Source organism: Crocodylus siamensis, chromosome 3 (assembly GCF_052110815.1).
Source record: "Crocodylus siamensis isolate JL-2025a chromosome 3, ASM5211081v1, whole genome shotgun sequence".
Classification (NCBI taxonomy): domain Eukaryota; kingdom Metazoa; phylum Chordata; order Crocodylia; family Crocodylidae; genus Crocodylus; species Crocodylus siamensis.
In genome coordinates, this window is record NC_143397.1 from 198,596,911 (window position 1) to 198,610,741 (window position 13,831).

Genomic DNA, 13,831 nt, shown 5'->3' on the forward strand with positions numbered 1-13,831 from the left:
AGGTGCAGCACCTTGCATTTATCCTTGCTAAATTACATCCTATTCTGACCCGCTCACTTCCCCAGTCTGTCCAAATCTGCCTGAATTCGCTCCCGGCCCTGCAGGATGTTACACTAATTTAACAGAGAAAGGAGAATCAGAATCAAAATGACAGTAAGGGCTAAAGTACAATATATACCAGTGTTTCCCAACCTTTTCCACCCCAAGGCACACTTAAATTAATAAAAATTTCCCACAGTACACCTGTTAACGACAACTTTTTAAAATTAACAAGTATAAGGACTATATAAAAGTGTTATTTAGAGTATGCGTATATGATAAACCTACCATAGGGTAAAAGGGCATGAGGCTTTACCATACAACAACTAAAATGTGCCTTGTGGGTTGAATTGCAACATTTATCAAATTTTAGTAAAGCAGTGATGTGTAAGAAGATTCCAGATTCTGATTCAGGAAAAATCTCACACTGAAGTAATTTGGAAATATTCATAAGATTAAAAAAAGCTGATTTATTTCCATGTTGGTAAAAATGGAAAACTAGCATTTGCAGACTAGTTGGTTTAGTTTTTAGAAGGGCACATGGGCTGCAAGGGTTTGGATTCAGCCTTTCCCTAGGATATCCCTATATAACCAAGGGTATGGTCACCTTTTTTGTTTATGTGCAAGAAGTGATACAGTGATATTGGTTATTACTGAAAATTTATGGATGAATAAAACTTTTGCATAGTGTTGAATGAATGTCTTTTAAAACAACATTTATCTCTTCTGAATCTCAGCATTTTTCTTCTATTTTTCTCAATACTCTACTTCCTAAAATCTAACACATTGTGCTATGCACTACACTGATATGGAGCAATAGATAGTTCCTACCAAAAGAACTTATAATTTAGTAGAGCTAGAGAAACATTGGCATGAAATGTTTTTTCACTGATATCTGCTTATTTGTCTTCATGACATGTGAACCTAACTAGTTTTCAGTGAAATTCCAGCAGAATCATGGTTCCTTGGCAGTCTGCACCACTGGGACTTTCAAAGCCTGTGACTCTCAGGCACTTGCCAAAGTAGCTGCCTAGGAATGAGGTAACCCAGGACTTTGGTGCTTCTGGCTCACAGTGTTAGCAGACATTGATTTAATGGCAGATGGGATCTTATCCCTGATTACAACCATTGTACATCCTGCCATGTCACACATGCGTAGCAGGACATATGATTGCTAGGATCAGGGCATGAATCCCAACCACACAACGACTGGCACAAGGAGACTGATATGGGGGACTGGTCCCCTATGCCATGCTTCACCCTCTCAAATTGCTGGTGTCTGTAGAGCCCAGAATAACAATCTCATGTGTGCTGAAAAGGGGAAAGTGTGCATTACAGCCCTACATGGGATTGCCCCGGCACAGATTTGCAAGTTCTAGCTGAGGGTGCTTGATTAACATCCCTGCTCAGCATCTAAAAACCCATGTGCAAGGCTGCCCAACAAATTTTAACCTGCCATGCACTCAATTAAGGCACCATAAGTCAAAGAGGTGCTTCGCATTAGATGTGGAATGTCTTTGTGGAATATCTTTGTAGTTTGTTTGATTTGATAACACAATGACTTGGGTGAATGTGTGTTATGTTATCACACATTTAACTTGATTTACTTTTCTCTGTATATCTTAATCTCATGAAGACTCAGACTATAATTTAGTCTCAGTCTCATCGTAGCCTTATCTCTGGGCCAAGTTTTGAGATCCTTATGAAATAAGAGCTGCAGGATCAGTTCTCTTTTTCTATTCTATTTTTTCCCTTATTCTTATCCATTGTTTTTTGTGATTTCTGTAATTCATAGACTTATTGGAACTTTTTAAAAGAAAACATTTTAAATTGAAATTTACTAAAATTAAATTAATTTGATTTTTTTAGGGTATGTTGTAGGAGCTTTAAAGGACAAAATTTAGTCTGTTGTTCTTTGGAATGTATTTCTTGAGTTTTGATAGCACCTTAATACAAGTAAACAAAAGAAATAAAAAAAAGTACTATCTAACAGGCAGGCCCTTTCAAAGTATCTCATGCCAGAAAGAAATGAACCCCAAACCATTAGTCATTCTTAAAAAAGGTAGTTTTCAATTTTCATGTTTGCCACTCTTGATTGAAAAATGAAGCATTGCTTTCCTATGAGTATTGTGAAAGTAAATTAATTGTAAATGTCAAATGGTCATAAAGCATGGTGATAAGCATTATGTCATGGTGTAAATAACTAGTGGTGGTTAAGAGTCTCTCTTTTTAGTCCTTTTCAGCTTTCAAAAGAGTGAAAAATATCTGGCTTGTGGGTGAGGGGGTTGAGGTTGATTACAATAGGTGAATTAATGATAAGATTCTTCCATAATCTCCAGTTAATATTTCATCTGGAGTTCTTGTATTGTATTAGGACAGTGAAGATTCCTGATTCTGCAGATGGGCTGGGATTCCAAATCAGAGGCTTTGGTCCATCAGTTGTCCATGCTGTTGGGAGAGGTAAGTCCCAGGTTCTGACTAAAATAATAGCAAGCATCTCCATACTGTCTTAAGGTCCTGGTAAGATAATATACAGGATCATTCCTATTGATGCAAACAGCATCAAATAGAACTACTGAATAGAATAGAATTTTTTTTAAAACTCCTTTGAAACATTTCGTTTGTGGAAATTATGTTTGTTCTGAACATAACCCATATATAGGTTTTAAAAACAATGTCCTTTTACAGATTAAGGAATAATTAGTAGAAGACGTAAATGAACTCATTGACTAGAGGTCAGGAGTAACTTTCTGACAGTTACTTTGTTCATTTTACATCCTATGTATATGCTTTTGACAGCTACTTTTGTGCAGCTCTGGACTCCAGTGATTTAGACCATTTTATGAACTACAGATGTTTGCTCTAAATACTGTTTTATGTCCTTTCTGTGATATGACTGTCAGAAACTTGCCATTTCCTTTAATTTAACATACCCTGGATGGCTGGTCTGATACTAACAAAGAACAGAAGTATTCTGTATGTCTGTTGTGTGGTATTACATTTGGAACCAACAGTTTGTATGATCAGTTTTTTCAGGGACTTGAGCAAGTTGGAATAAGATCATGCTTAGATACCTACATCCAATTATGGGCTAAATAGGAGGACTAGAATCCAGCCCGTAGTCTTCACTGGCACCTTTTTCATGATTACCACAGAAAGGAAAAGAACTGACTATACATGGGGTTTTAGTTGACTTGAGTCCCAATAACCAGTCCTTCCAGAACACATTTGAGGTATATTGCAGGGAATTGTAGATTATAGGACTGTGCAAAATGGCCATGTCTCATTTCAATTTCAGATTCGGCCATTTCAGAGGATAGTGATTTGTTTTGGTGTTTCAGATCACTGCTGTGTTTCGATTTGGCCAAATATGTTCCAGAGTTTTGATGCTGTTTTGGAGATTCAGATTGGCCAGAGAGAGGCAGGCACAGCCAGGCGGCTGCAGATTTTCCCTTTTTCCCATACATAGGCAATTTGGCTACCAGCTCTTTTGGCTGTGCCTGCCTTTTCCCAGGTGTGGGGAGCAGTGGGAGAAGCCCCCATGGCTGCCCTGCCTGACCCCATCTCCAGGCCAGCTAGCCCCAGCCTAGTCCTGGCACTTAAAAAAGAAAAAAAAAAAAAGCCCCGCACTTACTGGTTCTACCAGCAGTGATCAGGGCTTCTGAGGGCTCATGGCAGAGACCCCCTGCACAGTGTGGGGCAGTGGGAGGCAGTGGGATCACCCCTGCCACCTGGTGCCTGCACGGCAGCTGCCCTATGGCACGGGTCCAGTGCGACTTGGCAGAGCACCATGCACTGTCTGGGAGCTGGGACAGCTCTGGCAGTCACCTGGAGCCCAGCACCACTCAGCCCCAATGGCCCCAACTCCCAGACAGTATGTGGCACCCTGCTGAGCCGCACTGCACCCACGCCATGGGGCAGCTGCCACTTGGGTACCGGGGCGGGGATTCCCGCTGCCCCCTCACTGCCCCATGCTCTGCAGGGAGCTTTGCCATGAGTCCTCAGAGGCTCTGATCCCCACTGCCAGAACCGGTGAGTGCAGGGCTTTTTTTTTTAAAGTGCTGGGATGCTGGGGCCAGGCTGGGCAGTGGGGCTCTGCCACATGGCCCTAGAGCTCCCACAGCCCCAGCTACAGCCAGTGAGTGTGGCTTTTTTTTGTTTTTTTTGGAGGCTAGGCTGGGTTGGCAGCCGTGGGGGATTCTCCCGTGTCTTCCCTGGCTGTGCTTGGCATGGGCTGCACCGAACAGACTCGAGTGCTGGCGCTAGCTCCAGCCGGCAGCAGCAGCATGCTGTCATCCCGCACACATATCCAGGGGCCTGTGTCCCTCGGGAGGGCTGTGGGGCTCTGCCATGCTCCTCCCGGGGGGTGCAGGCCCCTAGATCTGCATATGGGATGACAGCAGGCTGCTGTCCCTCCCCCAGAGCGCTGGGACAGAAGGGACCTCAGGAACAGATCACAGACGTTGGCCAGCTACAGATGTCACTATCAGAACAGTCTTTCTGCCTTTCTTCCCCCTCCCTCTTCTTAGTTTCTGTTTCCCTGCAAGCCCGGCTCCAAAACATCCGAAACATCTGAAACATTTCTGAAATGTTTCAGATGGTTTCATTACATTTCAGAGATGTTTCAGAGCCTTCTGTTTCATTTCAGAGGTTTTTCGGCACCCAGAATTCCAATTCTGAAACAGCTGCCAAAATTTCACATAGCTCTAGTAGATTTTCTCCACCTATGCTTTTTCTGTTCATCATAATGAGGTCTTTTCCAAGGTTGTCACTCTAAAGAGAGAAAAAATTATTGGACCATATACTTTATTTATAAACACTGTTTTATCTTTGTTCACAATGATTAAAGTTAATAAAATTTTGTATTCCAACATTTTAAATGTTGGAAGCAGGTGGTATGCCATTCCATTACAAGTGAAATTGAAGGACGATTAAAATAAGAACTGAACACACAGAAATGCCTTTGGACATGGGTTTTGCACATGTTGTTTGGTTGGAACTTTCTGGTTGACTTTAATATTTTCTTTGAATTATGGGGCCAGTTGTCAGAGCTTCTTTTTTTAGGTAGCGAGAGAGACATCTGCAGGAGTCAAGAAGCAAAGGGTTAGAAAACTGAATAGAATTTAGACTATAATAATTCTTTATGTTTAATTTTTGTCAAATTACAGAAGTTTTTATCTTTTTTACTAAAAAATTGAAATACATATTTTCCTAGATTTTCAGAGATGTCTGTTTGAATGTTTTTTTTACTAAAATAATCTATAAAGTCTATACAGAAAATTCCCCACATGGTCAGCATAGAACCATGACATTTCTTGGAGTCCCGTTGACTGGCTTTACTAGCCACGTAAGGAGCAACACTACCGGATCCTCATGCAAAATGAGCTTATTGCTAGTTAGTTTAAAAGAGGATCCTTTAGCATGTGATTTGGCAACTTTCACAATTTTTTTAAGGAACTGTGGCAGCTGCAGCTGGTCTCCACCCTGGACAGTGCATAATCAAAGTGAATGGAATTAATGTCAGCAAAGAGAGTCATGCAAGCGTTATTGCCCATGTTACAGCCTGCAGGAAATACAGGCGTCCAATGCAGGTACAGTTTACTGCTTATGCTCCCATTTGACTCCCTGTGTGCTTTTTCATGTTTTGTTCTATATTGTGCCCAAAGTATCCAGCATGTGTTCAAGAAACAAAGGGGAGACAGGGTTATTAAACAATAAAATCTGATGATTGTTTAACATTTACTGCTGCTGTTCAAGGTGTGTTTGATTTCTGCTTCAAAAAGTGAAGCATTTAACTAAATATTTTTCTCACGTTGTCTTCTTAAAGGATTATTTCTATCAGTGTTCCATCCAGAAAATACTATGAGGTACATTCTCATTTTGATGGAGATCCATTTACATAGCTTGCTTCCTGTTCATCAGCAAGTGAATATAACCCGTTCTACTAATTTCTTTTCCAGATTTTAGTGTCACTTTAGTACAGAGAGAGCAATACACAAACACACTTATACATACATGAAAAAATATATGTATCTTACATGTATCTTGCTTATAAATGTCTCTCTGCACTCCGTTTACTCCACATTGCTAGGAAATTGATTATTTCAAAGATTCGGATTTTCTATTTCTTTAGATGAACAAAATGTAGTTTTGCTTTTTAGTTTAGAAAGAAAATCAAATGTTCTAAAACCTACGCTAAATGTTATTTTAAAAAGGTGAATTCAGCAATGTAATTTTTCCAAGTTCTTGGAAATTCTTTATCAACCATAAGCTAGTATAATTAATTAACTTCACAATATATCTAATTTCATGCTAATTGAGAAAAAAATCCAATTAAAATGGAGTGTGAAACCCTTCCCTCAGTCCAACTGAACAGATATGCGATAACCAGTGGAAATATGGGTTTGTTTCAAGTGTGTGATGTAGATGATAGCAGATTAATGAAGATGCTTCCTGTGGGTCTCTTTGTGCTCCAGTATAGAATTGAAACCGTTATATACCATATCATGATTGATCTCAAAAGATTTCAAAATGGAGTTGAGTTCTTGTCAAAAGGGGGCACTTTTATTACTTCTAGATATCATTGTATAGTTTCTTTTATCTTTAATTGCCTAAATTAAAGGCATTTACAATATTGGTGAAGGCTGTCTGAATTCAGGTTAGGGAGTAATTGGGAATCGTGTTTCTTGAACAAAATAAGGTGTCCTTTGAGCCCACAGTAGACTCCTCAAGATATGAGTAGAGCTCTGACTGATTGGTACAGACTGTTGTCTGAGGAATATAGACCTATAAAACAATCCCACAGTCAAATCAGCAGCATCTCACAAAGCAAACTGGGATTCAAAATTATTTCCTTTGGATTGTAGCTGTGCAAATAACTGCTGGGTATTTCTAGGAAGACTCTCTGAAATCTGGATACAAAATATTAGGTACCTTCAATACTGTATGAATTGCTTTGAGTAAAAGGTAAAGCATATTTGAATGTGGGTTTATCTAGAAAGGTAAAATATATCTTAATCATTAAGGATATTAACCCATTAATTGGTGGATGATTAGAAAGGTACTATATGTTTTACATAATTAGGCTGTATTTTGATAAACATTTCATACGGCAAACATGATAATCAACTCAACACTTGATACTCTTTCTTAACTTACAGTTGATCCCACTCACTGCTTCTTAGAGGCTTCAGTTTCAGTTCAGCCATACTGCATTTTATTTTTGTCCTTTATTCTGCCGCACTTATCAGAAAAGTAAGAGGTTAAGTGAGTTTAATTTTATGTGGACACTCTGTGGGAGAAGGGAATCTTGCTTATTCCTTGTTTAACAAAATGTTTGTTTCACTGTATTTGCTTCAGATGTGCTGTACAGGTCTTTTTGATGAGGCATAAAACAAAGGGTAGCTATACTAACTATAAACACAGTCAGAAACAAATTAACTGATAAACTCTCTAGGATCAGTACAATACATTTTCCTACAACTGTTTTTGATAAAAATCAATCTCACTACTCTTTGTCCAACATCTTGTTGTTTTTCAAACTGAAACACAGAAAACAATATAATTGACAAACGTTTCTAATAGCTAGGGTATTAAAATGTTCTCCTGTTTGAAAGAAGTGAAATGGAGCAGTTTTTATTACACATGAATTTATTTTTTTTTAGCAAGATTCCATACAGTGGGTATATAACAGTATTGAGAGTGCACAGGAAGATCTTCAGAAAACAAACTCCAAGCCCCCTGGAGGTGATGGAGGGGATGTCTTTGACTGCAAAGTGGAAGGTCTGAGTTTTATTTTTAGCATGCCCTTCTTTTTACTAGCTCCTTTTTATTAGCAAGGAAAATAGAATTTGTTCTTTCCCTAGAGAACTATGAAGCAGACCATGAAGTTTGTTTTATGTAAGGATTTATTGGCAATTCCCGATCTGACAGAAAAAGAAAATATTAAAATACCATCTTCCTTGGAATAGTTGAAATTCCCATATTCAACCTGATATTTTGGGAGAATGTCACTTTCATGAAAAACTCTAGTTTAAATTCATCAATGATGATAACATAGTCCAAAGTCAGTTAAGATGAATAACATGCTGTTTTGGGCCCCCAAATGTGAGTCAAATATCAAAGTACCTTTCAAGCAAAGTAAAGCTTAACAAACTTTTTACAGTGTGTTATAATATAGATACTACTACAGTCTGTGTCTATAATATACTATAGTTTGTGTCTATAGATACTAGTCCTCACACCTCTTAATCTAATTTGGTCTTTAGTCATCCACAGCCTGAGTATTTTCCTAAATTGATTCAGCTTGTAGACAGGACTTTTTTTTATGTGCCTTTTAATAATAGTTATCAAAAGATTCCTATTTCCAAAGATTTAGCCTACTGCTGTTCTTTTATTTGGATTTAGGTCTGAGAGCGGCCAAATAAAATTAATTAATTATATTTTTTTTAATTCCAGAGGTAATTGATAAATTCAACACTATGGCAATAATTGATGGGAGGAAAGATCATGTTAGTCTGACTGTTGATAATGTTCACCTGGAATATGGAGTGGTTTATGAGTATGACAGCACTGCTGGAATGAAATGCCATGTGTTAGAGAAAATGGTTGAACCAAAAGGCTTTTTCAGCTTGACAGCCAAGGTATGGAAGCATATGTAGAAAGATTATAATTTTTATTTCTATTAATTTTTATTATGCTTAATACCACTGAAGCAATATCTGTTTTATATGGATTGATAGGATTATGAGTGTTTAATTTCATGTCAATAATTACCAGTCACTTTTGACCTTCTGACATTTTGAATCATGACTCTGTACTCAAGAAGCAAAATAAATTTAAGATGTGGTCAATAAACCGAACCTCTAAACCTCAACAAATGTAAAGAAAAAAAGAAAAGAAAATCCCAAGGCCTCTTTTTATTATCAAATAAAACTTCAAAGAAGTTCATAGTCATATTGTCATGGCAAAATTTTTGAAGGTTGAGGGAAGAACTCAAAAGAATATAAAAGACACTGAGGCCACTTGCAGATATTAAAAAAAACCCTCCAAAACCCCGGCACTTTAAACTTGGTGTATTTCTGCACTGAGCCCCACACTTGCTCAGAAGAAGCTGTGCCTTAGCTGAATCCAACTCACCCAATGTCTGTATAGCTCTCCCGCTTTAGTGGGGCTCTTTTGGCACTTTTATCTAATACCAGGTTGAATCAGCTTTAGCTAAAAGTGCCCGAAAGTCCCATTGAAGTGCCCAATCTATACAGACACTGCAGGTCCAATTTTGAAGTGGTCCTTCACTTAGATTCCAAGATTGCATAGAGACTTATCAGAATTGCAATTTCTGTGCATGTAATAAGGACTGATATATTTTTAATGTTAAGAATCCTACTCTAGACACAGAAAAATACATCTTCAAAAACATAACAGTGCCTGAAATTTTACCGGCCACTTGAGATTTTTTTTCCTTCTCAATATTTGAAAATGTGGGACTTTTAATGAATAGTATGCAGAAGATGACTAAATTAATGTAGTTGTATTTTACATTTAATTATTAGTTACCAATTCATTTAGAAATACCTTTTGTCACGTCCGAGGACCGGTGTACCCTTGACCTGCGAGCCTGGGTCGGCACGACCGGCTGGACACGGGTGGGGTAGGTAGTGGGACAGGTGGGTAAGCGAGAGGAGTCAGGAAGTTTAACACATCTTGGTTATACAGAAAGTTTATTTTACTTACACCACAGGAGATTGCAGTGTAGGAAGGAAGTTGTGGTCGCGCGGTGTAGAAAGAGAAGTTGATTTATTCAGCTCAGCATGCAGATATTTTTGTTGCACAGATTACAAACTGCGTGGTGCAGATTTTAAGCAAAGCATACAGGTAACTTCGGTCTAAAGACTTTCATGAGCTCTTGTCGAGAACAGACGAGCCGGCAAAAACGGATACACCTGAAAACTTTTACCGTCGGCGGGGAGAGGTCAGCGACTGGCCAGATCACTGACTATGTCTCCTGGGTGTGTGTGGAGGTCTCCACCGAAGGCGGAAATCTTTCCAAAATTATAGCTTTCAGGGTGGCCTATTATAACACGCCAGGCCTGAATAATTACAGAACTGCCAGTCATGACTGTGAACAGACTCTGTGTGTTCTTAGGTTTCATGCGAGATTGACTGTGCATGTGTTTTACATTTAAGCTGGGGGGGGGTTGGATATGGAACTGTAATGATGAAATATGTTATGTTAGCCTTTTGACCTTTTTGCCATTGGCATCTGAAACCAAAGATTTTTCTTTGACACCTTTTACAATTTATATTTTACCTCTTGGCAGATGAGGGCCTGTGGGTGAATCTGATATCTTTTATTAGACCAACTTAAATAGTTGGAAAACAATTTTTAAGCAAGCTTTTGGGTTCAAAAACCCTTTCTCAATCTGAGGAAGTTACAGCAATTGGTGTGTGCTTTTCTTGGATGGAATGAAAAGTAAAGAAGCCAGAGGCTGGGCTGGTATGCATACAAGATAGGTTGTCATTGAAAATATAGCTTGAGGAGTCAGTGGGTGAGAGACAGGCTGAGCGTGAGGAGGAAGGTAGGAGAGAGAAAAGGGGGATGAATAGTGGAGAGTCACCTGGGGAGTCAGATGTCAGGTAGGTTATAAAGTGTCACAAATCCAATGTCTATATTTAGTCCATGATTTTTAGTATCCAAGAGGTTGATGAAGTGGAGTTCATAGGCTCATCTCTGGGAAATGTTATGTAAGTTTCCTTTGAGGATCAGGACTGAGAGATTGGAGAGAGAGTGGTTTTCTTGTGAGAAATGTGCCCCCACAGGTAATTGGATATTCCTGTCTTTGATAGATTTCTGGTGTACATTCATTCTGGTGTGCAGTTGTTGTTTGGTCTCTCCTATGTGTTTTCCATCAGGGCATTTGGTGCATTGGAGTTTCATAGAGTTTCATAGACATTAGGGCTGGAAGGGACTTTGGAAGATGATCGAGTCCAGCCCTCTGCCCCAGGGGCAGGAAGTCAGCAGGGGTCATAGGATCCCAGCAAGATAAACATCCAAATTTCTCTTGAAGGTGTTTAAAGTAGGTGCTTGAACCATCTCTGGTGGCAGTCTATTCCAGACCTTAGGGGCTCGGATAGTAAAGAAGTTCTTCCTTATGTCCAACCTGAAATGGTCATGAAGGAGTTTGTGACCATTTGACCTTGTCATCCCCTGGGGCGCTCTGGTGAACAGACATCCCCTAGATCCTGATGAGCACCCCTGATAAACTTATAGGTGGCTACCAAATCATCCCCGAGCCTATGCTTTTCCAGGCTGAAGAGTCCCATGGCTCTCAGCCTCTCTTCATAAGTCCTGTTCTCTTTCCCTCTGACCATGTGCATGGCTCTCCTCTGGACTCTCTCAAGCTCCTCCACATCCTTTTTGAATTGTGGAGTCCAAAACTGGATGAAGTACTCCAGTTGTGGCCTCAACAGGACTGAGTACACCAGGAGAATGAAGTCCTGGGATTTGCTTGAGAAGCATCTATGGATGCAAGCCAGTGTTTTGCTCGCTTTACTAGCCACAGCATCAAATTGAAGGCTCATGTTCATCTTGTGGTCAATCATGACCCCAAGTGCTTTTCGTCTGTAATGCTAGCCAGCGTAGCACTGCTGAGCCTATAAGCATGCTGTGAGTTTTTTATTCCCAAGGTGGAGAACCTTGCATTTTTGGTGTTAAAAACCATCAGGTTCTCGTCTGCCCATTTTCTGAGCCTGTGAAGGTCAGCCTGTCCTCAGATGTGGATGGTTTACCCCAAAGTTTGGTGTCATCGGTGAACTTGGCCAGTCCGCTTCTGACACCAATGTCCACATCATTAATGAAGATGATGAATAGTATTGGCCCAAGGACAGAGCCTTGAGGGACCCCACTGGTCACAGCACACCACAATGATTGCCTTCTGTCAACCACCACCCTCTGGATCTGACCATGGGGCCAATTCTCCAGCCAGAGGATTGTGGTGAAGCCAGCAGATTGGATGAGACGTATTACATTTCTGAAGGAGCAGCTGTAAGATCCAGGAATGCTGATGGCTCTGTTGTGGGGTGGTGAAAATGTGTTGGTAGGTTTTGCATTTCTTGTCATGGCATGGTCTGGATCTATTTGGTGTGTTCTGGGCCTGAGAAAATTTACTTCTGGTGATGAGGTCAGCAAGGTTCAGTACTTGTTTGAAGGCTAGGATGGGTGACTCTAGGAAGATCTCTTTAAGAATAAGGTCTCTTTCTAGCATGGGTTGCAATTGTTTGAGGATTTTCCGTATGGGTTCGAGGGAGGGGTGATATGTCATAAGAGATTTTATCTCTTGTACATTTGTTGGTCAGGTGGAATAAAAAGTAAATCATCCAAATGTAAGACTTTATAGAGTAAATTTAATCTCGTTAGGATTTTCTGTTCATTGAGTAAGCCATTGAACTAAAACAAGAGTTAATACTTGTTTTAATGATATGGCAGGTTGAAATGTCTGCAGTTCTAGTATTTCTTATTAAGCTGCTTTTTTTTGCTTTTTTTCCCCTTTTTTTTGGCAGTGCAGGGCTTACTTTTCTATTGTCATACTGTTTTTTTTATTGCATATGTTTAATTAAAAACACTTCCAAAACATCGACCTTTGGCTTTAGTGATATAAGGATGAAGTTTACGCATTCCCCATAAGCCATACTAAATCTGTGGAGCATTAAGCAGAATTAAAGTTAGAACACATTGTAAGCAGGGTTAATACCATTTCTTGCCTGTACAGTTCTAACTTGTCACTAGAGGGCTGGTGAGTAGGGGCCTGACTAGGATCCAGGACGCTTGGGCTCTATCCCTGCTTTGGTTGGGTGGGGGAACCTGGGAGTGACGCATCCTGGGATGCCGGAGGACTGCAGATTTTATCTCCGTGGAGCAGACTGAAGTGACCCTAACACAAGCTAGGTACAATAGCCCAGAGTTAAACCTTGCCTAAAGTGATATAACTTTGAGACATTCTGGAGGCACTTAGCATGAGTTAATAAACTTTAATGTTTGGATGCTCATGTTTGAAGGGTCCCTAGTATGATCTAAGTGCAACCTGTAACTTCACCCTAAGTTCCTTGTACTATGATTTCAACAAGCCTTATACTTCAACCTAAGCTACATCAGGCCAGTTTCCTAACTAGCTGGAGATCTTTCACTGTTCCAGAAAGTAGTGCTCATTTATTGTTCTATATTCATCTTTCCTTTGTATCTATACTAACTACTGCCTCTTGATCATCAGGGATCAGGATGATGCTAGAGAAACTGGACTTCATTTTCTATTCCTGTGCACCTTAGTTAACCATTGCAAAGTAGATCTAGAATGTTACTCAAAATATTAGCAATTTAGGCAGACTTTGTACTAGTGTACATAACCACAGAAGGTTTAAATCAATAGTCAATAAAGCCCCCACTGTCTTTAAGAAGACAATTAAAGTAGAGATTGTGATTGTGATTGTTAAGTATCTTGGCATTTGATCAAATTATAATGTGAAATTTCAGAAGCTAAGTTTAGCTCTGCCAATCTAAAATCCTTTGGTAACTTCAAATTGATGTTATGCTTTTTTCTTCATTTTTCTCTTTAAATTATTGTATATTATTGTTTCTTCATGGTGTTAAATACCTACCCTATTCCAGGCGTCACAGAGGCCAAGCTGTGCTATTGAGGGTAAGGCTAGGCAGTAGAGTTAGAAACCTGCAGAGCCCAAGATAACAAGCAGTTGGCAGCTAATTAGGTAATGACCTGCTGAGGTGTCCTTGGCTCAGGAA

At 39.7% G+C, this 13,831-nt stretch overlaps 1 protein-coding gene across 1 annotated transcript in view; it reads left to right on the forward strand.

Annotated features, from left to right (window-relative positions):
• PREX2 (phosphatidylinositol-3,4,5-trisphosphate dependent Rac exchange factor 2) overlaps positions 1 to 13,831 on the forward strand; it is a 300,944-nt gene that overhangs the window by 148,774 nt on the left and 138,339 nt on the right. The window contains exons 19-22 of the mRNA XM_090040116.1: positions 2,414 to 2,499; positions 5,494 to 5,630; positions 7,704 to 7,821; positions 8,497 to 8,681. Coding sequence (XP_089896242.1) covers positions 2,414 to 2,499; positions 5,494 to 5,630; positions 7,704 to 7,821; positions 8,497 to 8,681 — 526 coding nt within the window. The remainder of the gene's footprint in view (positions 1 to 2,413; positions 2,500 to 5,493; positions 5,631 to 7,703; positions 7,822 to 8,496; positions 8,682 to 13,831) is intronic.